The sequence below is a fragment of the Miniopterus schreibersii genome, assembly GCF_964146895.1.
Source record: "Miniopterus schreibersii genome assembly, chromosome: 9".
Taxonomy (NCBI): Eukaryota; Metazoa; Chordata; class Mammalia; order Chiroptera; family Miniopteridae; genus Miniopterus; species Miniopterus schreibersii.
Genome location: NC_138118.1, coordinates 66,734,719 through 66,760,469, shown reverse-complemented (window position 1 = coordinate 66,760,469; position 25,751 = coordinate 66,734,719). Strand labels below are relative to the sequence as shown.

At 37.5% G+C, this 25,751-nt stretch overlaps 1 protein-coding gene across 8 annotated transcripts in view; it reads left to right on the top strand.

The window, feature by feature from the left end:
• Positions 1–285: 285 nt before the first annotated feature.
• Positions 286–25,751, top strand: part of ETV1 (ETS variant transcription factor 1) — an 88,026-nt gene continuing 62,560 nt past the window's right edge. Inside the window, exons 1-5 of one of the 8 annotated variants that reach the window (XM_081147445.1) lie at positions 290–468; positions 900–1,031; positions 1,818–1,905; positions 3,292–3,339; positions 12,320–12,373. In XM_081147445.1, coding sequence (XP_081003571.1) covers positions 987–1,031; positions 1,818–1,905; positions 3,292–3,339; positions 12,320–12,373 — 235 coding nt within the window. In that variant the 5' untranslated portion in view covers positions 290–468; positions 900–986. Of the gene's footprint in view, positions 818–872; positions 1,032–1,186; positions 1,379–1,817; positions 1,906–3,291; positions 3,340–3,736; positions 3,865–12,319; positions 12,374–25,751 lie in introns of those variants that run through there. The other 7 variants (XM_081147447.1, XM_081147448.1, XM_081147446.1 and 4 more) reach the window with 7 other exon arrangements.

Below are 25,751 nucleotides of genomic sequence, written 5' to 3'. Positions count from 1 at the left end.
AATGTGCTTTAGCAAATCAGCCCGAGGATGGACCCAACACCCCAGCGCGGAGAGCTGGCGGCTCGGCGCCCCGGGAGTCGGCGTCCCCGGCGCCTTCACCATAAGCGGCGGGTCGGGAGGGCGGTCGGTTCCCTCGGCTCCGCGGCGCTTCCAGGCTGCGGACCCCGCGCCGGCCCGCCGAGCGCCCGCCGGGGCAGAGGGGCGCGGGGGATCCGGGAGAAGGGGCTGCGAGCCGCCTGATTGACAGCCCGAAATCCGATCTTGTGAAAGAGACGTGGAGCCAATGGGAGGCAGCGATCCATCAGTTTGGATTGGAGGCCCCTGGAGGAGAAGTAGAGGAAAAACCACCGAATTGAGCTCTGTCAGAGGCGCTTTCGGCTTCCAAGGGGGAAGTGCAGGGCAGTAATTAATGTTTTTATTAAATTTGGAGGGAATTTTTTGCAGCAGTTCGCCTAGCGTGGCCTTCAGGTGGGTCTTTCCAGCAACTTTTTATGTCTCTCCAGATAATTGCATGGCTGTGGGTTGCAAAAACGGCCCTTAGGAGAGAGGTGCCTCCGTCTCGTTAGTCCCGTTAGGTGCAAAGCGCGTCTCGTGGATCGCCATTGCTAGTTTTGCACACGTTTGCGAACCAGAGCTGCCCGGGGTACGACCGACCGCGAAGGGAAACATCGAGAGTGTAAATAAATACATCGCCTCTAGTTCGGATTTTTGCTACAGCCGAAAATATGTTAATTGTAAACTCTCTCAGCTCTTTTTGGATCCAGGTGAAGGAGGCTGCTGTACTGAGGGTTATTTTTGTGAATGGGACAGTCGGAGGGTAATTAGCTATGCAAATTCAAGAGCTTCATTCATGATTTTTTTTTTTTTTTTAGCCTAAAAGCCATCTTGTTCCCCTCTAGGTTGATAGAAGTCCAGATCCCGAGGAAATCTCCAGCTAAATGCTCAAAATATAAAACCCTGAGCTGAGATTTGCGAAGAGCAGCAGAATGGATGGATTTTATGACCAGCAAGTGCCTTACATGGTCACCAATGTGAGTGATCAGTTCGAGAGTTGCTGTTTATAAACTTGACTGGGGGTGGGGGGGAAGGGAGGGGGCAAGGAGGTTGGGATTGCAGACACTTTATCTGCTTTGTTGCCACTGTAGGGCGACTCTGCTTCTAGAAGCCCAGTCTTCAAAATGAGCTTACCTTTCAGTGATTTGGATAAGGCATAGTTTTGTTTTTAAGACCCCTTTTTCTGATTAAAGGGCCCAAGATGAGTGGAAGCGGAGATGGAGGGCAGCAGCAGCTGCTGCACTCAAAGTTTTTGGCTGGGTTTGTCTGCCACATTGAAAGGAATGAAGTTGAGACAAATGCTGACACTTTTTGTTTACATGGGGTGTTTTTGTTTCTCCCCCCCCCCTCATTTTCTCTTATATTTTTCATTTCACCACTCTTCTTCTTTTTTTTTTTTTTTAAGTGGGGAGTATCAGAATAAAATTTATTGTATTTTAATCTAGCTCTGATCCAGCTTAAAACCGACTTTAAGTGTAATTGCTTAATGTTGTTTTGATGCTGAGATGCCATGAATATATGATTAGTAAATAGTATGTTAGGATCGACACTGGGAAGCAACTCTTCCTTCCTGGCTGTTGAATTCTCAGCATAAGCTTTCACTGTGAAATGAATGCAGAAAATGAATATTAGAATTGATATTATAGACTTTAATTTTTCTATTTAGAGAGAGGATTCTGTAGACGTTATGTATGCATGTGTTTTTGTATGTGTGACTTTGGAGGTTTACATTCTTTTAAAGGATTTTATCTTTCCCTTTGTAGAATCAGCGTGGGAGAAATTGTAACGAGAAACCAACAAATGTCAGGAAAAGAAAATTCATTAACAGAGATCTGGCTCATGATTCAGAAGGTGAGGTTTGATTTGGGCTGAATCCCCCTCTTTACCTAGATTCCCCACCCTCATAAAGAAGAGGAGCACTTCAGTCGTAGCTTAAAAATAATAAACATGCAGATTACTGTTTTTAACTAAGACTTTTACTTGGAGCAATTAACATAGTGTGACAGTTTGCACTGGAGGATATTTTATGGCCCTGTCACAAAATAATGAAAGAAGGAAATAAAAAGTTAACAGTGACATCCTTCTTTTATGTTTAAATACCCCTGTCCATATGGCACATAAGTAATCCCATATACTAAGGTAACTGTTTTTAAAAATCCAACACAGTGGGACAAATTAAGCAACGATGTAAACTGCTTAATTTCTCCTTTTTTCATTAGAAGTTAAACAATGTAAGTGGTCACTGGATTTCCCAACCCCTTTACATGAAAACCATATACAGTTATCAAACTTTTCGTGGATGATTTTGATAACTCCATGGTGAGACCATGTATCTTGTTTCATAGGTCTTAAGGTGTTCACTGAATTATAATCAAGGCCTAATTAATAAGTATAATACTTATGTGGAAAACTAAGTTACAGATTCTTTTTATGAACTGTTCATAGGAAGTCAATATATTATAAATTATTCCAGTCATATGGGAGCATTAATAATAAACTTAATATACTTAGATTTAATTATCAAAGTTCAGTTGGCCGTTTAGAGGAGGTATATTGAATTCTGAAACTTCCTCAAATCCTCATAATTATAGGACACCTCTCTCCCTCCCCACTAGGACAGAATACAAAATTTTGGACTTGAAAATAAACAGGTGCCAGGGAATTATCTTTCTTTGACTTTTGTAAACCTATTCATGTAGACATTTTCCTCTAAACACCTGTGTTTAAAAGTTGTTCCTTTTATCTTTGAGGCATTGAACCTGAGAACATACAGTACTTTGAGAATTATACCATGTATTGTTATACCTTTTATATAAAATTCAGAAGATAAAAACAAAATATTTTTCAGTCTTTCTAAACACATCCCTACTATTTTACAAGAGTTGAATATATTTAAAAAAGGTTCCCATGGACATTCCTTTAAGTAAGTTTTTTTTGAATCCTAATGTATGGATGTTGTTTGGTGTTCCTGCACTTATTTCTTAAGCTATTTGTTAAAAAGGGGGGAAAAAGAGATGTTGACTTTATTATTTAGTTGACTGAAAGCTCTTCTTAAAAAAGTATTGCTTAATAACCATCAAAATGAGTAGGAGTATGGAGATACATGTTATGAGTTCTGTTTTCTTTTTCTATTGACCCCTCCCCAAGTGAAATTGACGTGACAAAATTTTATGACCAAATGTTAAGAAACCTAAAGGTTTGCAAATCTTTTGTTTATGTCTTTGCCTTGTTTTTTAGAACTCTTTCAAGATCTAAGTCAATTACAGGAAACATGGCTTGCAGAAGGTAAGGCAAAAAAAATTGCTTTAAAGGGAGGGGAAAAGCAACTCTAGAAGGGGAAAAAAAAAAAAGTCCTGAACTTGCTGTCTTAATGTTCAGCCCAATTAATTGAGCTCTAAAAGAGCCACCTCATGTGTCATGCATACATTAGAGCCTCTGATGAGTTTGTCTTTGGGGAATCTGGGGCTGTACTACCCAGTGTCATCACAAATTACCAGGAGAAATTGCTTCCAGCTCACAATCACATCTGCTTTTGGCAAGAACTAATGCACCAAGACTTCAAGTTCTAAGCCTCTGTTCAGATTTTAATTGCAATTGATCAGGTTTATATTATTGTACCTCGAGAGACCTCCTAGAGCCAGAACCCGGGCTAGCTGTTTCCTTCAGAGCAGTGCATATCATTATTTGGTGTTCTGGTGGAGGACTTTTCTGATGGCAGAAATTAGTTTCTCTGGGTTCATCAGGACGGGATGCTTCAAGATTTAAGTGCAAGTGTCTTCTTTCCACCTTGTTCACAGCACAGAACGATAGGTGTGTATTCAATTCTTAGGAAATCTATGGCTTTAAAACATATCTTTGGGGGCTTTGAGGAATTTGAAACTGTTTTCTATTTGTTACTGTTATGTGATGTTTGTTGAAATTTACCTTTGTTATTATGTTACTTTTATTAGGAGTTATTTAATATAGCAAGGAGACATTTAAAGGCATGACTTATATTTTTTATTACTTTTTGCTAAAAATCTGTGTTGCAATCCATTGTACCTTTTATTGTGTAAAGTTTATTTTATAGGAACAGTGAGATATTGTTTCAGTACAGCTTTATACAACTTGAGAAATGCCTAATGTTGAGGAACTTCTGTTGGTGGTCATACTTTGAAATTTTTCTTTTGGATTTATCCTAATAAATGTGAAATAGTAATTTTATCCTATGATGTGTTTGGTGGAAAGCAAAGAAAATTATAGATATTTAAGCACTGAGTATAAATGGTGTTTGTTTTTTCTTGTCTTTACATTATATGGGAAATAGGCACTTTTTGGAACAGATTTTTAAGATGGTTAAAAGAAGAGAGAAGGTCTCTTTAAACGGAAGCCCAGGGTTGCTATTGCTATTTGGGGCTGACTGCTGTGTTTTATCAGTGGTCTTGCTTGCAGTTGATCAAGTTGCTGTTAGCATGTAAAATAAGTTTCTTTGTTTTGCTGATATTCTAATTCTCCAAAGAGCTTTTGCAATATTTTTTTTAATGTTTCAAGTTAAGTAGCTTTCCTGGTAGCCCTTCCAAAAGGGTGATTGTATCAGTATATTAATGAAAGGTAAGTATTAGTAAAAGTTTTAGTTACATTTAAAGGTCATTTTGCTTGTCTCTGTAAATGAAACTTATTGCAGATTACTTATTGTTGCAACATAAACCATATATTTCAACGTTAACTTTTTCAAGAAAAAATTGCAGAGGTTCTTGTATTACCTTTTTCCTGTTAGTTTGCAAAGTTGAAGGTTGTGAGACCATTACATTTATGAGGGAGTTTATTCGCTTATGCAAAATAACTTAAAACATCCATTGTAATTGTCCTGGAAGGTTGGTTTGTTCTTTAAGATGTTTAAGTCTCAGTGATTCCAAGTCTGCACTTGTTGGCTGATTTTGTATGTGCATAGCAGCTCTGTTCCTGGAATTTTTAAATGTGGAATCTGTGAAAGGCTTTTACCATTTTATAATCAGTTTCAGGACAGTTTTACACTTTCAACTTGTTTTGTTTCTTTGTTGCTTGGGTAAGTAATTTGCATAATATTTCTGAGTTTATCTTTTTAAACTCTGCACTGAATGTTCTTACTCATAGTTATTCACATACCTGAAAATCAAATCTGAACATTTAGCTTTATATAAAATAAACCTAGAAAATGACTCATGTATTTGGAGGAACATGGACTTTTGCTTAGAAAATAATTCATAAGGTTAAGTAAGTTCAGGAATTAATCCTCGGTGGGCTACTATTTACAAACCATGGATACAATTGAATTTTAGAATAATTTTACCATTTTTCAAAATAGTTTATATTAATTTATCTTCTCATGATATAAGCAAAAAGTGGTTAATATGATTTTTTAAATATAATAGTGAGAAGAGAGGTTTTGTTTACTATTTGTTAGTAGATTGCATATTTATTTTTATTTTTAGCAATTGTATATAATTATATTGGCATTAGCATTTTAACTTGACTTTATTTGCATCTTGAACAATATTGGCTAAGAAGAGATTTCAAAATTACACTAGTTTATTTGTAGCTGGATTTGTCCATTTATGTCCCTTTGGACATCCAGAAATTAAAACATTGCCAAATTGGCTGATATGAACCATTTACATATTTCTTTTCATAATACTTTGTAGCCAAGAAACTGACCATGGAATTTTAAAACATCTTGACCCTTTGAAAAAAAATCATTGGCAATTAACCAGTTTCTTTCATGAGTTAGAATTCCACTGGGAAGTTAAACAGGTCCAAAAATCTTATTGGACCTGAGAGTCAAGTTAGTTGTCATGTGTCATATGAAAATCATGTTAAAAAATTATCAAAGTCCCTAAATACTTGGGAGATGATATATCCTAATGTGTCTGTTTTTACATATAAGAATTTTATAAATTAGACCCAAAGTGCAACATATAGATTAGTTATAAGCAAATTATTACGGAGTAAGAAATGTGTTTTATGTCTAAGGAGAAATTGGGATAAGGCATGACTATTTGAGGGTGGGGTTTGAACCAGTTTTTTTCAATTCACTAGTTATCTCTAAAAATAGAATTCCATTCTCTCATAAAATGCATTCCCGGAGATCAAAAATATGTTTGTGGAGACTATAACTTTTTATTAGTATCACTTTCCAAGTACTAACACTGCAGTTTATAAAGATTTTTAACATATATGCCACTATTAAAAATAACCACATTTCATCCTGAAGAAAATTAAAAAGGTAATGTTTCCAGTGACACAGTAGCAGTTAAAAAAAGAGAGAGGCCTATTTTAAATTTTGCTATAGCTATTTTATATTGTAATAGTAACTATGTACAATTCTTTATTGATTCTTTGTCTTTTGAAATAGATTGCTACTGACAGAAAGGCAATTTCAATTATTTGATCCCACGAAATAATGAGTTCAGATATCAATCTTGTCCACATCGTGGCCACGTCTTATTCTTAACAACCTGTTTTAAGTGGCGCTTCGGCGAATGGTGTCCTGCAATTCATAGTTCCACGGACCCTGTTGTGTGTAGGGGACAGAAAGAGAAGGGTATAAAACTGAGTTTTAAAAGGACTGCACTCTTCTAAAGTTTGTTATTAGAGCTTACCTGCTAACACAACCAAGAGAGGAATCATACATTGCATACATACCTAATGTAACTCCATAGCTACTTTTGAATGTTATTTTTGCTGTCAGCCCAGATGTTCTTGAGATTCCCTTTCCTCAGTCATATTAAGGGAAAAAGTCAGCATTGGTTCGCTGCCATCGGGGTAAAATCTTTCCCAGTGGTGTCGTAGTAAGTCAGGTTCCAGGCTGCCACCACGGTTGAGTCAAAGTGTTATCTCCAAGAACAACCTTTCTACACCAGAGGTCCTTATCTCATGCAGATAAGGCTCTTTTTTTCTTTTGTTTTACGTGACCTTCAAGTAATAATAGGGTTGACTTAAAAGTAGAGACGTCTCTACTTTGAAAAGTAGAGAATATTATCTCAATTCACTCCAGTGACTGATACTGTTTATATTCAAAGTCATTTATTACAGAGTTTCTTAAATAACATGTTATACACACTGTCATCCAACAGTGTTCAACAGTCATAAGGTATTTTCGTTTTTCAAAAACTATACTGCAACTTTTTAAAAAGGAACATAAATCGGATGTGTGTTTGAAAGCTTTAAAATGGCATTATTTTTATGAGGTTTACCAAAAAAAAGAATTGAAAATTTAAGCATTGGATTGCAGAAGTCTATACTATTTCTCAGAATTGAGCAAGAGTTTTTTGTTTTTTTCCGGGGGCTACTCCTCTTTGCGTTGTACCAGGAAATTCTCTAAAATGTGAAATATTTCTCCTTTGTACTTGATTAAAAGAGAGCAGGTAGAGTGATGCATTGTGTTTCTAAATATTCATTGGAATTATATAAATACCTTTCATCGAGGGTCTACTTGCAAAATAAAAATGTTTTTCAAGAATAGAATTTGGATTTGTTGTCGCAGCCTAATACAGTTTTTCTAGAGGGCTGTAATAAATGTTTATGAAATGTTGCTAAGCTTTTCTAGTTCAGTTACTGAAAATGTATAATTTTTTGAAGTTTATGATGTAACTTTATTCCATTTGATCTGTGTATAAACTTATAATAAAAAAATCATCATCATCATCATCAGACCTCTGTAGTGCTAGAGAAAATATTTGGCTAGAAACAAGAGCTCTGAGCTCTCCGTAAGTTTTTACGTCACTATAGGTCAGTTTAGAGTTAAGAATTGAAGCTAATGGGAGACTAAAAACAACTAAAACTTGCTCTTTTTTTTCTTTTTCTTTTAGAGCATATAGAATGTCTTTATCAAGTATTAAAAGATGTTTCTGCTATGAGAAAATACCCCCCCTTATTTGTCTGTTTGAATATGTTTATACTTCTGCATTAATTAATGCTTATACATTGGTACAATCATTTTAATATTAAAAGCGGATGTGGTATAAAAACAGGCTTAGTGGCCTCGTGATTATTTTATTCCATGGCCTGAAGCCTCATTTTAGCACTGAACAGAATACCGCTACACGAAGGTTGATTTTCTTGTTTTACTTTTACTTTAAATTTCTTTGGAGAAAGCTGTTCTTAACCCTTTGTTCAAAGTGTAATACTACAAAGTCAGCAGTAATCTGTTATAATCTTAGGATACAGAAACTTTGAATAACAGGCCAAAAAAAGAAGAAAAAAAAGGCATATTTAAAGAGCTTTTCTCCCTCCTTCCATCCTTTCATCTTTTTCTCTTTGCCTCTTTCCTGCCTGCCTTTTTTGTGTTCTACATTTACGCATCTGTGATAAGTTACCCTACAAAGTGGGAAGGGTTAAGTATAATGCATGGAATTCATATTTTAAACTTGTCGTTTCTTTAAATGTGTACCTTAGTGGATCTGAACGGTGCTGGAGATAGAGCAGTAAACTTGTGTTTATGCTGCAAGTTCAAGTTGACTTGCTCCAGCTCTCGGGAAGGGTGTGACTTGAAAAGATTGTGGTTGGGCCACATGGCTCATGCTGGACTGTGTTTTTGTGAATGGAGGCAGAACTCCAGCTCTGCCTGCTCGTCTGGAGGAATTGCTGAGGAGATCAGCTGTCTCATTCACGGGCAGAAAGAATGACTCATACATCTTCCGCCTTGTTTGGCTCCAGGTCATTGTTACAGTGGATAGAACTGGTTTTAATTAAACATTAACCCCTTTTATACTTGACATCGGTTTCATTTGTAATTTTTCCACTTTTCTCCCTCACTTTAAGAGAAACCCAAGGGTTTCTCTTAAAATAGAAGATACCCATAAAATAAAGGGAAACTACTTAAAAATCATCCCCCCCCCCCTCCCCGCCTTGGAAATGTTAAGAAAGTATATTAAAATGAAACTTGAGGGTTAGGGATTCTGGGACATCTGGGTCATGATCACTGTTTTCATCAGTTTCTTTATCGTGATATGTGTTGCTATGTGGAAAGAGAGAGAGAGAAACAACTTTGGCTAATAATCTAAGTAAAGCAAAGAGCTGAGAGTGCAGCTACTCTCCTTTTAAAGCCCAAGTCCTGAGACTTGATGGCAACTTGTCTATTAACGTGCAATGATCTGATAGAGCCGCTCGGGCTATTACCAATAAAATCCACACGCTTAATCTTCTTGAAAGCCTTTTATTGGCCTTTTGGTATATACTTCCTCCTGTTTCTTCCCTACCCTTCCCCTTCCTCTTTAATTACAGAGTGTGTGGAAACGTTTTCATTCCTCAAAGGCGATTATTCCAAGCGTAGTTTATAATAGATAGTGGTGGTGGGGGGGGAAATACACTTTTTTTTTTAGCCTGGCCTCTATTGTTAATTTTCCACTTTGCAGTTAGTATGACTTGTCACAAATTTTCAGGCAGCTATAGTTTGGGGAAGAAAGGAAACGTATGCTCCGAGTGTGGCAATACTTTGTCATATTTTCCTTGCCCAGATCCAACTTGTGTTTTTTGTTAACTGCTTTCCTTTTACTCTAACTTCAAATTAGAGGTAGACTTGAGTCTTTCTCTATTTAAGTGGCCTGCAGCTTTGGGTCTGTTGGGTTTCTGAAGATTAGCTTCTGTGACAAATGTGAGTCATGTGTTTTTTTGTTAAAATTCTGTAATATGTTGAAGCATAAGTGTGAAGTATTTATTTGGTATGTTAAAGAGTTAGAACAGAAATAGCAAATTTTATTCTTCTTAGAAATTGCTAGTATGCAGCTGTTTTCTGTAAAATTGTGAGGGATAACTTCTAGTTTCTTCTGCTCTTAGAGTTTTGCCTTTTCTTTGCATATATATCCCAACACACACCTCACATCCATCAGAGATTTCCATGCCTTTCTTGAAGTGACATATATTGTGGAGTTGCAACTTTGTCTTATGATAGTAAGGAAAGAAAAAAAAAAAAGTCTGGCCTTTAGGACATTCATACCAGCATCTTCAGTTACAAATATACTTTTGTTACTCAGCAGCTATTTTTAACTATTCCTGTAAAACGATATTACATTTTTATTAGGTTCTTGTAAATGTTGGCTTCTTAAAAGCATAATTGCTGTGGTTGATAATTTTTGCATCTCAATAGTTATGTCTGTTTAGCTGTTAATTTAGAAGGAAAACCAAAACATGTGGATATGATGGAAAAAATATGTGGGATTTGATTCTGTCTACCTGCTGTTATTTATTAAATAGATATTAAAAACATTTTTGTAATTTTTTGGTGTGGAGACTTATTTTAAAGGGTACTCCTCCAGTTATAATTTGTGAGTCTGTGTGGAAACTCAAGCTCACTGCAATGCAAGAAAAATGTTGATAGCTAAGAAAATGCTAATATACAAATTTTAGCTGTTCATTTTCTCCACGTCCAATAGAATTCATTAGAAGTAAAGGTATTAAACTTGCGTGGTAATGATTGAAGCAGTTTTATTGTGAGTGAAATGGGAAAAAATGAGTGGGTGGTGGAAAGAAGAAAATAACATTTCTTGAGTATTTGGCATTTTCTGGCATTTTATTTAGAATACTTTATTTAATCCTCACAGAGAATCTCTATTATCACTATTAAGCTGATGAGTAAAAATGGAGTTCACTGAGGTTAAATAATGTTACACAGTTTACATAGCTAGCAAGTCATAGATTCTATTTGGAGTTTGCATGACTTTAGTTAGTTAAGTATCAGATATTAGTGGAATAGGAAGACAATATACTTCTTCAAATACAGGCTGAAGAAGTAGGCATCAGTCATCATTTGGAAAACGTTCTTAATTTGTTTGGTTTCATTTTGTGGCAGAGAATGGGACTTGTTTTTAATAAGCTTAAGTATTAGTGTACAGAAGAAGTTTTTAGAAAATGGATGTCAGACTGCTTATATTTTGATAATAGGCAACATTATCATTGGTTCTGTTCTTAATAATATAACATAAATTTTATTTAGCCAAATAATTCTGTTTTAAAAAATATTATTAAATAAGCTGGTAAAAAGAACCTTTAATTAGTATGTTGTAATCCTTTTTTATTAGAATTTTTAAATATAGAATTTCTTTTTATGTACAGTTTTTCTTAACTCAATTGAATTAGCAACCCAAAACTTTTTTTAACAGAGACTGATTATTTTAATAAGCATTTCCCCTGTACAGAATAGGCTCTTTCTAAAAAATCAATTGACATCTGTTTAAATATGACTTGATTGGATAAAAAGTTTCAGTATTACATAATATTAGTAAAGTAATACTAGCTAATCAGATGCCAGCTAAACTTAATTAGGGTGATCACTCATCACGCTTTTACCAAATTAAAAGTAACCTAACTTCTGTTTTATGTAGTTTGTATATGTGTGAGTGTACCCATTTGTGTGCATGTGAGAACTTGTTTTTGTGATACTCTGTCGAATTGGAACAGGTTATTTCGATGTCTAAATCGACCATGATGAAAATAGTGTAGAATTGAAAACGTTTACTTGTGTTTTGATTGTTGCCAAATGCATCAAGTCCTTGCTATTCCATAATTTTTTCCTCACTAAAAATAGGGAAGTCATTTGACATTAGGACTGATGAAATAGTGATACTCTTTTTGTTACTGCTAAATAGTGACCAGGAAAATATTTTGCACTTAAAGATGGAGTTTATTTGTTTTATTATCACCATAATCATTGAATTATATAACATTTTATAACGGATGACCAAAATTAGTGACAAGAATTTAAGAGACTTTGTTGCATATTTTGGCCAAAGTTAGGGCAAACATTTTAAATTATGGGAGTCTAATTTGCAGTAGATGGAATTTACCAAAATCAGACATTTCTAGAAAGCAGAGAAATGTGTGTAATAATTGCACGTTATTGGAAAGAATTATGTGGTTACTTTAAATGGGCTGCTTAAGCACTGGCAGTGGGTAAATTGGAAAAACTTTTACTCTAAACGTATCCCTTTTACCTGCAAAAAAACACTGCAGGTAATAGAAATGCTATGGCTTCCTTTATTTTGAACGTGTCTTTTCTACCGGCAGGTGAAATTCAGAGGGACTGCCACCATTATATTTCTGACATACATGTTTTCTAGTTGACATCAGTGATCTCTTCTGCCTCCCCTCCAAAGTATTGCTGTCAATACCATTTCAAATAGAAACTCATTGGCAAATAATAGTACATTTTATCTCAGCCTAAAAATATCTGACATGGAAGATCTTACTTGACATTCCTTATGTCTTGGCAGTTTTTCTCTTAATTTTTTTTTCAATTTTTTTTTTCCTTCAGCTCAGGTACCTGACAATGATGAGCAGTTTGTGCCAGACTATCAGGCTGAAAGTTGTAAGTATAGTTTGACTCATCACTTAATTTTTCTCTGTCTTCCTTCCTTCCTTCTTTCATTCTTTCTCTTTGGTTTGTTTCCACTTCCAGTGTCTGTTCTTGCATTGTGTCAATGCCTTTTTAGCTTGCATTCACCAGGTGATTTTATTTGTCACCTTGTGACACCATTAGAAGTAGAATCCCTGTATGATTTGAACAGAGCTCCAAACAGTAGCTAAGGAAAATTGATTTAATTAAAAGATGGTCCTGTTCCCTGTGTTTGGTCAGTATCCTTGGAGAAGAAACGGGGGGGAGATCCATCAATGTGCAAGTGGTTACTTCCAGTTTCTCGGGATGTTCACAAGGAAAAGTCTGGATGCTGATGGGAGACAGTCAGTCGTTAAAATCCGTATGAAATTATTACTATGTAACTTATAAAAATTCTGGGCCAGGCATTCATTGGCTTATTGTTTTTTTTTGCATTCATGAATGAACTTTTGCCTGTGTTGATTTAATTTTTAGCCTTGTTTTCTGTCCCTGGTTGCAGTAACAGAAATGGAAGCAGCCATTGCCTTTTCTTAGGATTCCTTCAGTGTTTCTTTCCTTAAGTCTTGCTGCCAGGCCTGAATGTCAGAGAATGCGTGAGGAGTGATTCTTGGTTCCTCTCCCTCCTAATAATTGCAGAGTGAGCATTTGGCCTGTGCTGCAAACATGGTTACCTGGGGGGGGGGGGGGAGAGGGGGGAGTGATTATTTCTGATATTTGTGCTTTGCTGTTCTGCAGGCTATTGACCTGAGGTGCAAATAGTAAAGAAAAGGGTATAAATTCCATCTTGATTATGAAACTGATCTAATACATTGTTGCTCTGTTAGCACCATTTTTAAAGCTCTAACTTGTTTCATTTTCCTAGACCACTGACATTTTCACAAGGGGCGGTATCACCTTGCAACTTATCAAACCCATATTTCACACCTAATAGCATAAATCTAACACAAATACCTAAGTTACTTCAAGGACCAGATGTTTGTGAGCATTGTTTTCAACTCTTATGTTTGGTATCTTCAATGTCCTGTGTGTCAAGACTTGTAAGAGGTTTCTTCCAGAGTCTCTCGCATTTTAAATGCTTTAGGTCAGCTTCACTAAAAATAGTTTTTCCTTTCGTGGTAACATACACATAACAGAAAATTTGCCATTTTAACGATTTTTAAATGTGCAGTTAAGTGGCACTCACATTGTTGTGCAAACATCAATACTACCCATCTCTAGAACTTTCTCATGACCCCATAGTGAAGCTCTGTAGCACTTACTAAAAAATGACTCCTCGCTCCCCCCCAACCCTGCCCCCAGCCCCTGGTAACTGCTGTTCTATCAGCTTGATTTTTGATATGAGCAGAGAATTGTGTGTTGCTTGATGTCTGAATATAATTATTAGATATTCGATTTCAAGAAACCTATACAGCAATGATTTAGACCTTAATTAGAGACTCTTAGAAACTCCCAGAAGGATGATAGCTAAGGATAGCTGAGGGCTAGGCAAGGCCTCCCCTTCATTAAAGTGTGGGAAGGGAATGGTCATATTTCCAACATTTCCCTTCCTGTGGGGTTCTGAGTTCTTTCTAAAAGCTAAACCTGTCATCTGAGTGGGAGCATTCATCTCATTGAGTCATTTTATATCTGAAAAATTGGTAATGATTCCAACACTATGCCAAATGCCAGGGTAAAATAACTACCTTAAAGTTGTTCTTTTTTAACTCCTTTTCTAAATTGACCACTTTTTAGTTTTCCCTGTTCACTATTTTGTCTCCTTGAACTCTCTGCTCTTGGTCACAGTGGTATGATTTCCCCCCCCTTTCTCTTTTTACTCCTCTGATTCCTCCCTCTCACTCCACTCGCCTTCCTTGCCTTCTCTTTCCTGGGGTTCTGTCCCCAAACTGTTCCGCTTATCTCACGTGTGTTAACGGCAGCACAGTCCCCTAGAACTTTCTGTGATGACGGGAGAACCTGTATCTGTCCCATTCCGTACAGTAGCCGCTGACCGCAGTGGCCATTGAGTGCATGAAATGTGGCTAATGGGACTGCAGTGCATTTTTAAATGTGATCATCTTGACTTTATATAGACACACGTGGCTATTGGCTACTGTGGTGGCCAGCGCAGTTCTGCGTAGCTGTGTCTCCTGCACTGTGATCTCTGGCCGGGGTCTCCACTCTGCCCGGTCCCCTGGCCTTCTGCCCCGGTCCACCACGGGGTCCTCGTGCAGGTGGAAGGACACAGCCTCTCAGCCCTCAGCTGGGCGTCGGCATGAAACAGCCTTTACACAGCAACCCCCATCTTCAGTGTGCTCAGCCTTCAGTGTACACAGCCTTCAGTGTGCTCAGCCTTCAGTGTGCTCAGCCTTCAGTGTACACAGCCTTCAGTGTACACAGCCTTCAGTGTACACAGCCTTCAGTGTGCTCAGCCTTCAGTGTGCTCAGCCTTCAGTGTACACAGCCTTCAGTGTGCTCAGCCTTCAGTGTGCTCAGCCTTCAGTGTGCTCAGCCTTCAGTGTACACAGCCTTCAGTGTGCTCAGCCTTCAGTGTACACAGCCTTCAGTGTACACAGCCTTCAGTGTGCTCAGCCTTCAGTGTACACAGCCTTCAGTGTGCTCAGCCTTCAGTGTGCTCAGCCTTCAGTGTACACAGCCTTCAGTGTGCTCAGCCTTCAGTGTACACAGCCTTCAGTGTACACAGCCTTCAGTGTACACAGCCTTCAGTGTGCTCAGCCTTCAGTGTACACAGCCTTCAGTGTGCTCAGCCTTCAGTGTGCTCAGCCTTCAGTGTACACAGCCTTCAGTGTGCACAGCCTTCAGTGTGCTCAGCCTTCAGTGTGCTCAGCCTTCAGTGTGCACAGCCTTCAGTGTGCACAGCCTTCAGTGTACACAGCCTTCAGTGTGCTCAGCCTTCAGTGTGCTGGCCCACAAACCGGTCACACTCGGCAAGGCCAGTGTTGAGATCATTCCTTTCCCTGACCAGCAGCATCTCCTACTTCTGTTGCCTTTCTAAGCTGATGACATCGCCCCCCACGATGGAAACCTTTGATTGCTCCCCAGTCCTCCCAGTTCTTTACCATTACCCTTAAATGGCTTACCAAGTTGTCGGTTCTACCTTTTAAAATTACCCTGATTTCATGCCCTTCCCTGTTCACTGCCTTAGTTCACACCCACATTCTGCCTCGACGGAGCTTGTGAACCGGCCTTTCCAGGGGCGTCCTTGCCTTCAGCTCCCCCCCCTCCCGTCCACTCTCTGCAGAGGCATCACCCGTCTGACTTTGCTACTTCTCTCCCGAGACGTCCTTCAGGACAGAGCCCTAATTCTTGGTTCTATAAGCTAAGCCCCGATGCCGTCTCAGTTTCAACTCCGGCCGGCCTGGCACCCGTCCCTCCCTGTTGTCTGGCGGGGAGCCCATCGAGCCTTTCAGCTCTTTACACACAGTCAGCTCTTTGCCTTTTCGCCTGTTCATTTCGCTTTAACAGGTTTTGCCTTCGCTTTGCAGCCGGGTGACCCTCCTACTCCAGACTCAGTTTAGACTTCATCTCATTGAAATCTTTCTCGGCCTTTTCTTTGCCACCCTTACCCTGCAGAGTTAGGCTCGAACCCCTAGTCTCTCGTGTTTGTTACATCATAATATCTTAGATACTCGTCTTCCTCCAAGAGGGCTGTGGATGCCCAAGGGTTGGGAGCCTGCCACATGCAGCATGTCCTGCTTGTTCTAGAGGCACAAGAAGTAAAATTATCATCATCATCATGATCAGCTCCTTAGAGCTTATTTTCATCTAGGTATTTTGAAAGTCCTAATTCCCTCCTTAAGGTAGAAACATATGATCGTGCCTTAAAGCAATTCATTTAGTCTCATTCTGGGGGGGGAAAAAATAGGCCGAAACCGTGAATGGTTAACCAAACATTTTCAGAATGCTGAAGTTTTATTTCCTTCAATTCGTGAGTATTTACGGTTTCACAAATATGGCTCTGGGACTTGTGAATAAAACACGTAAATTGAAAGGAAACTTACAAACAAAGGCGAAAAGAGATCTGGAAGGGTCTAATAAAAAGAAGGTACAGGTGAGCTTTATTTCAAGTTTTCGCTGGCATAAAGGGCTGTTGTTCCGACGGTGGTGGCCAGCTCGTTTCAGTCTTCATTCCGGACGGAACCAGCGGGAAATGGTTTAAAAAGAGGAGTAGGGTGTATGGATTAGATTCTAAGGAGGATTTCTGGATGGAGAAGGTTATCGAATATTGGAACTGAAAGCTTATATTGTCTCCGAAGTGCCCTTTACAAGTGTGTGCTTCTCGGCTGTCTGGGAGTAGCTTAGTGGCGCAGAGGGATCCTGTCTCTAGGAATAGAAAGAACCTCCCTTCGCCCTGGGTGGCCCGTCTATAAAGTCTATGGGGCTCTCTTTTCAAACGTGAATAATCAGATTTCCTTACGTGCCGCAATCAAATAAAATGCTTCTGTTTTTGCTTTTATTGCTTTAGCCCTTTGGTAAATGTAGGTTAGGAGGGTGAACTGCTAAATTCTGCTCAACACCGGATTCTGGAACATACATTTGATTGTAACAGGGATAAATCCTTGTAGGAGAGTAGAGGACAGAGCAGTCAGAGATTGTGAAAGTGAGATCAAGCCGTAACAGTTGGGTACTTTCGAAAAACATTCTCGAGCATTCTTTATTTTTGTTTAAAAAAATATATCACTTGTAAAACTAGAATCTTAAGGATGTACACTGTAGCTTACTAACAGACACTTAAAAACAGATGAAAACAAACAAATAAGCAAACAACTCCCTATAAGTGCATCCTAGGATACGAGTGAAGGCTAAGAGAAACAAACGGGCTCTAGCAAATTGTTTCTTACAAACAAACCTTTTCAGAACTCAGACACTCTGCTAAGAAAAAAAAAAAAAAAAAAAAGAATTGCTTTAGGACGTGCTTTAGTCTACAGGAAGCAGAACTATCTCTCTTCAGACAAGAGAATTTAAAAAGTATTTGGAACCTAGGTGAGCCTTATTTTTCCAAAGTAGATACAAATTTATATACAAACTGAATTTTTCTAAATCTTGTTTTAAATGAAATACATCAATAAGGTTATGTTTTAAATGATATACTTTAAATTTAGTTATAGGACTACTGTTTTTAAATCGACCACCTCTTATTTCTTCACTACAAAATTAGGTGTTACTATGTTTCTAACTAGTTTGTTTCCATTTGTACCTTTCGGTGTTTGCAGTGATTCACATGATAGCTGATGCTCACATTTACACGGTGCATCCTGCCAGGACAGTCCCTGGGCAGAGCCAGGGTTTTGCAAAACACCCAGCAGGATAGATCTTTGTAACTTTTCTCCTTTCTCTTACAATTGAGAAAGAACACTGGAATGTACGTCAAGGAGAATATGTCATTAAACTAATAATAACCTTGACTCTGATATATTTATAAAGTTAGTTATAAAAAAGTTTGCAAATTTCTATACTTGAACTGAAATTTGTAATAATACAATCCTAGCGATCCATCTGAAAATAATTAAGACAAATTGGTGCGTGGGGACTCAACTGTTTAAAGCACTATTACACAGTGACACTTTGTTCAAGTAAATAAGTCATTGCTATGCTTCATTTTTTTAGGCATGCAGTTTTTAAAAAAGAATAGTATTTTGGGTCTTTTTAAACAACGAAGTGGGGAAAAAAATGCTAGGCTACTGTTACAACTCTGCTCTTTAAAAAGCTGAAATCAGACAGTTCTTTGCAGACCCTGACTGAATGATTTCTTTTATATTAACATGGACTTGCCCCAGAGAGAAAAGTTCCACATCTGATCTGGGTTTCCTAGTTTTCTGCCTTTCTACTAAACTACATTATTGCACTCTGTTCCTTTCTGCACATATGAGTACTTTTTATAAGTTTACTTTTCAATACTAATTTAGAAACCTTTCTTGCCTGATTAACCTTTTGAATACGACTGGCCAGAAAGACTTTGTCTTTAATTCCTCTGATTGTTTTTACCAGAAGTTGAGCACACATGGAGAGAGGAGTAACATTTCTGGGATTTGAGAGCATAAATTTGTTACTGTGTTTTGTTTCCTTCTTTAAAAAAATATTTTGAGGCATATTTAAACGTGCCTGTAGTCAGACTCAAACTATCCACTCAAAGATGAATTGTCTGCTACCGTCAGCTGAGATAGCACGCCTGAGATTTAAGCAGTAGTCAGCTCTTGAAGGTTCTGTGTCCTTCGCGTGCTTTTTATTGTTGTGTTGGTCTGTTTGATGCTGTGTTTTCTTGTCTTTTTCTTTTTTTCTTTTTTACAGTTTAAATAATTTATTAAAGTAATATATTCAAAGAGTCAGAAAAAACACACAAATAGGATCATTCCCCATCCCACACAGTCCTGTTCTCTAGACACAGGTATTTTTTCCCCTCGTTTTTAATTGTCCCACGTACTAAATAATATGTTTGTACTACAACTTCTTGATTTATCAGTTTTAGGTTTTATCAGTTGCCCTATTCAGAGAGAGAAGCATTTTGGACCCGTTTTAATTATTTTTTTGAAAGTCATCAGCTAGGTCATGGTACATGAGTCCAGTAATCTTGCTCACACTTGAGAATGAGTGAAAATCCTTTGGGAGGCTTGTTCCAGCGCAGCTTCACGGGCCCGGTCCTGTTGAGAGTTTGACTTTTCAGGCTCCCGAATGTCTAAGGAGCTGTTAGGTGATTCTGATGCTGGCCTTCGGTGGAGCACAAGGTTAGACGTGTCGCCTAGCCTGCCGTTTCCTGATTTGTAGAATAAAGACGGCAGTGTCACTCTTTTGCAGTGAAGTTGTATGTGATGGACTCTGCTATTCGTACACATTTACAATTCATTAGGCAGTAGATAGAATCTCTGAAATGTTTATATAAGTAACATATTGTCATTTTATTATTTAAATATACCAAGGAATTAAAAATGAAGTGTATATGAATATGGTTTCTTTATTTTTGTCTTTGCTAGAGTTGTTTGTATTTTCCAGTTCCAAAGACTACTTGTTTTCTCTTACCCAAAGCTATGAGAAAATCCCTGCAGACCGCTGATCTCTGTCCAGCTAGAATCACTTCTAGTTTAGGACACCTAGGAAACTGAATCTTGCCAGTGTTGGTTAGGATCAGGCACTGGGGGTCCCACCCTGTTCCAGGTGCATCCAGTAGGAAGCCTTGTCATGAGATAGGTTGCTCCTGCGTGGGTGGCACACAGCTGCCCCAGGCCTGTCACAGAGTCCAGCTGCCACCTTTTCAGCAAAACAGACACTTTAGTGCCGTGCTTGATTGTTTCACAAGCAACACATTTTTCAAATCAAAATAGAAACCCAGTGGGAAAAACGCTACATCTTGCGAGAATTTTTGTTTTAGATCACCTGCCTGGAATTGATCAAGTTCAATTGAAGAAACAAAGTCTAACTCAGACACCTTGGGCATGTCAGTTAACCTTTATTTACTCAGGACAAGGTAATAATCTGTCAGGCCTAGGACAATGTTATGATTTCCCGTGACGCTTTTCCCCACCTGGAGCAAAAAGAAAGGATAACCTCTAAATATGGTGAGTTCTTGCTCGAATTTAAAAGTGGACTTTAGAAAAACCATAATGGGGAAATGAAATTATTATAAGTGATGGTATACTTACAGCTTGAAAATTACATCAATTTTAATGAAGTCTGCTCTAATAGATCCTGTCCAAATTTTTGGTTTTACTAGTTCATTCTTCCTCAGGTAGATAGTTCAGACTTAATGTGAAAGTGAAAACCAAAAAAAACGAAACAGGAAAAAAACAAAGCAAAACAAAACCTCCCTGCAAAATGGGGGATGTTGTTTCATTTATAGCTGAAAGCTAAAATGATATATATCTGAACCTAAGTTTTTAGCGTATCCTTTCATATTTTACTTTTCCTCTTCTGTGCTGCCTTTAGCAAAACAAATTATCCTACAAATTGACTTCAGAAATATGCACAAAGGAAGTATGTCAACAAATACTTTCCACTCACCCTGCCTATAATTAGTAACAAATTATTTTGAGAAAAGCGATCTGTGCCATCTTCGGTTGAACTTTACTCAATATTAAATAAGCATGTTGTTACGCAGTAACTGGACTTATTAGTCTAATAGCCAAACAGTATTTGTTGGAAAACTAGGTTAAGGATGAAGGTAGAAACCTATTTGCGGAACCAAGTGTGCTTTGTTCCAGTGTTTTTAATATATACACAAACACTTATGGACAGTGGTGAACAAAAAAGCAAACACATTTGTTAGTTTTTGCAAATAAAGCCAAAGCAGTCACGAAAATAAGTACCTTCTGGGGCCACCATTTCAGAGAATATGTAAATCTCCTGAAATCAGATGTAAAAAAGAAAAAACCCTGAGCTAAATTGAATCTTTATGTCATGATTGTACCTTTAGTGTTTTTAAGAGTTTCATGCCATTCTTTTCCCTATATTTTTCTTTTATAACATTAAGCACGTACTTAATATGCACAGGACATATTTGCTTCTGTCTGTTATTGAATTTTCTTCTAATGAGAGGTTGTGCTGTGTCTTACTAAGTAAAAATGGTTAGTTTAATGTGGTTGCTTTTTAAATCTAATGAATTATTCCCCAACAATTACCACTTGCCTTTGACTTTAGCTGAGGGCAATGTTACCTCAAGAACTCAATTATTGACGATTTATCTGGGATTAAAAGCCCTTTTTATACAATGTCGGATTAAACTTTGAAAGTTTGTGTAATCATTTTGTATGCAATCTTAGTTCAATGTTATTTAAATCTAAGGCGTAGCAGAGAAGTTCATTTTGCTATAGATGCCACATTTGTTAAACCGTTCAGAGGTTTGTCTCATAGTTGCTCCTAGTTTTTGGCTTTACAGCCCTGTTAGGAGTGACTTTTAGATTCCGGAAGAGAGACTTGACTTGTGATTGTTCCTTTGTGTGTGTCTTATTGTAGGGAAATCTTATATTGATATTTTTGTTTGCAAAACCAGAATGCCCAGCCTGGTGGCTCAGCTGGTTGGAGCATTGCCCCATTCACCAAAAGTCTGAGGGTTCGATTCCCGGTCAGGGCACTTAGGCGAGGCAACCAGTTGATGTTTCTCTCACACTGATCTTTCTCTCTCTCTCTCCCCCCCCTCTTCCTCTCTCTCTAAAATCAATAAACCTATCCTTGGGTGAGAATTTTAAAAAAAACCTGGAATGCTTGTGAGCCATGTCCATTATCTTCATTTTTATAATTCAAAATAAGAAAAATAAATCTTAACAGTGTAACAATTCTTATTTTACTTGAGATTTTAGTTTATCCTATTTATTATACATATTTCTACTGTTGTATATAGTTTTTAAAAAATGTATTTTATTGTTGAGAGTACTACAGATGCTCCCATTTCCCCCCTTTGCCCTGTCTACTCATTTCCCTCCCTGCCCCAGGCCTTCCCCATCTATGTCTGTGCCTATGGGTTGTGCATATATGCTTATAAATTCTTTGGTTAATCTCTTCCCACCCTCCTTCCCGCCTTCTCTGGGAGATCTGCCAGTCTGTTTCATGCTTCCATGTCTGTGGTCCTGTATATAGTTTTTGAGGATGCTAAATAAGTAGGTTTATAAGACGTTAAGAGTTCATTTAATCAACAAATAGATTTTGAGCCTCTTATGTGTCATGCTGTCTTTAGGCACTGTTGCTACAGTGGTTGACAAATTAAAAAAATATCTCTGCTCTCATGAAACTTAAACTCTTAACTGGGAACGGCTGACAGTCGTACTCATCCCAGGTCAAGGGATGTGACATTATATAGGAGGAAGTGTGTATGCATAACTATTGTGTATTCAGATGCTGATCTATTACATTCTGAAGAAATTGTGCTCTTTTTTTTTAGTTTTCTGTTAATTTCCACAAAAAGCACAAAGCTCAGAGGTGTGGCCACTGGACTTCCCAGTGGATGACTCTCTGTTCGCATCCCCTTAGCCTATGCTGAATTCCTGCGATGGGGGACTCTGAAGAGTATCTTAATGGCTTTTTAAAAATGATGCACTCTAATGATAATTATATAAGAGAGAATATCGATCTTTTAAGATTATATTCATCCTTTAAAATTCAGTTCAGATGTCATTACTCCTTGATTATCTTGGTCAGAATTTGTGATTTCTGTGTGCCCATAAGTGCTTTATACACATCTCAATTTTAATACTATTTCAGCTGGCTTGTGGATGATGGATCACGTCTTATTCATGCTTGTACAATTCACATGTTGTAGGTATTCAGTGAATATTGAATTGAATTGAATGAATAGCTTATTGGGTTTTAGAGTCTTTTGAAGAAACACGTATTAGTGCACAGGTGGCTTAAGTTGTTTGAAATATAATTCACATCTCTGCTTTTATTTCCCCATGTTTCATTTCCTTTTGAGAGGTAATGGAAACCTGTTTGCATTTATGTGACATTAGGGTTAAGTATCAGTTATCAGAGTAGGGCTCTCTAATAAATATTATTTGAAATTCACAGTACATTTCTCAGTAATTTCTATTTAGCACAAATACTCTGGGATAACTTGGTATTGTTCCCATTTTATGTAGAGAGAAATCTAGGACATAAAATATTCAGTAACTAGGGGTTTTTATTAAAAAAGATGTCTTGTGGACTTGTTTGAGCTAATAGTCATAGAAAAGCAAAATGGGAGAACTTGGTTGGTATTGGGAACTGTGCCAATTCTCAAGGCTGCATTGCTTCTGCTTCCCTGCCTCAAAGAAATTTATCTTACTTATCCAGAACTTGAGAGATCTATGACAACACTGTATATTTGCATGTTGTTTATGTGCAGGTTTTGACCTCAGACGTGTTTCAGACACGGCACATTTTCCTCCCTGGGAGGAAGATCTGTTTGGATGATTAGGACAGTAATAGCTGTAGTAGCCGCAGAAGTATTTGTAGAGTACTAGTTGCTAACCAGAGCAGTGGTATTCCTGGCATTCCTCAAGTAGTAGTGCGATTCACGGAAATCCCAAAGCTGCGGTTTGAAGAGACACTGTAGGTTAATGACATCAAAACTCTGAAGCTGAAAAAGTGAAATTCATAAAGGTTATTAGGCTTTCTCTGATTTCAAAAGAAAGAGCGTATGATCTTACTTGTGTGTTGGGGAAAAAGCAAATAAGAATGAAATGAAACTAGATACTTTCACTTATTAGTGACCTTTTATCAGAATCTCTGTTTGTAAAACCAGAACAAGAAGTACTTTTTCAACCATTTTCTTGTTACAGAAGTATGGTTAAACTCTGCCGCCTCACTAGGACAAGCATATATGTTTTGGGTGAAGGAATGAATTCAGTTGATACATCTTTATGCCAGACTTTTGTTTATCTCCTTTACCAATTTTAATGTATCTCTACATAAATCTTCGTTTCCTGTTATTTCCGTTTTTCACAGGAAGTATGATCGGGTTTTATAAATCAGTGTAAATTTCTGGATAAATTTTGATCAGAAAGAAAGGTACTTCCCCCTTTGTGTACTTTTCCCCCTGAACTTTTCTACACTGACATTAACCCTTAACCGTAGGATGCTCTTAGATTTCCTTCTAGCCACAGAGTTGTGAGCATCAAGATGTATGGATAATGTTGAAATAAACCCCTTAATAGTGTGAGCTTTCCCTTTGAAATGGCGGTCCTGCTGTGAAATGAACTTTTACTGCTGTTCGAGGTTGTTTTTCCTGGTCCTTCTGGACACAGCAGCCTGATTCTGCTGATTTGATCCGACTCTCTCGTTGGCACTGAAGCTAGAATGGCAGGTGACACAGTTGTCTCAACTCACGGGGCCTCAGGGAAAGCCAAGTCACTGGGTGTCATTGCTCTGGTTTTCTGGATGTTTTTGCCTCCCTGAGCCTCTCCACCTTCTTGTTTTCTTCTGGAGTAATCAAACCCTGTTGCCCTTTCTGAAAGCTCTGCTTTCATTCACTGTTTTATTGTAGATTAAAGGCTGGTGCATTAGAAGGTTATCAGCTAATCAATAAACTTCAGTCATCCCATCTTGTGATAAAGCTGTTCCATTGATCAGAGTGGAAAGTTAGGCCCTTAGCCTTTAAATGGCAGTTTCTGAAGGTTTGGGTAATGTGCTTATGGAATGTATAGACCTATCCTCTAATGTACATTTGGAGGCAGTCATACGAATTTATGTGTGTGATGTACACATGAGCAGATCCGCATATACAAATAGCTCCATCTGTTTTTTATTTAAAATAATGCATTCTCACTTAAAATTTTTGTCAAATTCTAATCATCAGCAAATCTCTCTCTCTAAATATCTAAAACCTTTTTTGTTAGGACTGATATTAAAATGCCTCCTAAACTCCTAACGTAAAATTTCAATAATTGTAAACATAGTGAAATAGGTACAAATACTGTGATTATAAAATCAGAAAAAAAAATCTGTTTTCATATTTTATAGTTAAATGGATAATAGTTTTAGAATCTGAAGATTGGGCATTTTTATTCTGCTAAAACACAGCTTGCTCATTTGGTTAAATTTCTACAATGGGTTTTTTTCCCCCCATAATGAAAAATAAAGCTAACAGACATGCATAGTGCCAGGCATTATGCTAGATGCTATAGAATGTAAGATAAAAACAACCTTTGTGATAATACTAATCCTTTATATTTGTTTAGCAATTTAGAATTCAATTTAGGGTTCATTTTCACATCCCACATCTCATCTGCTTCTCACAGTGGCCCTGGGATGTAGGCAGGGCAGACAAGACTGGTACAGGTTTATTGAGATGCCCAAAGCCTCACAGGCCGCGAATGACAGAACCAAGACTCAGCTTGTAACATTTCCTCTTGTTCACTGTCCAGCAAAATGTGCTAACCAGTCATTCATTGAAATGCTAAGACTATGCAAGTGAATAAAATACATGTAAGTATTTTTGCCACATGCCCTGTACACATACATAAGTTTGTATATTTGTATAATATAATAAATTAAGGAAAAATGGTAAACTTTAAAAATATTTCTTATTGTTTATAAAGTTCCTCTAATTTATAACATATTGTACAGAATAACACATATGGAAAGCAAGGGAGGAGTAGATAGCCCTCTAAGTTCCCTATTACTCTATGAAAATCTTCATGCTTTGAATTGTAGAAGTGTGGTTAAGAACTGTGTATACATAAGCCTTCAGCTTCAGGAATCCTGAAAGTTTGCTTAACAAAATAATGCTCTCAAAATAAGATTTTTAAATTTTGGTTTGGGACACTATCTTTAGGTATTGTGTCATTTGGCCAGGAACATTTGCTAATATTACACTGAGACTGATTTAACATCGCCTTTGGCATTTTGTCTGAAACTACTTTTTAAAATATCTATTGATGCTCTTTTATAG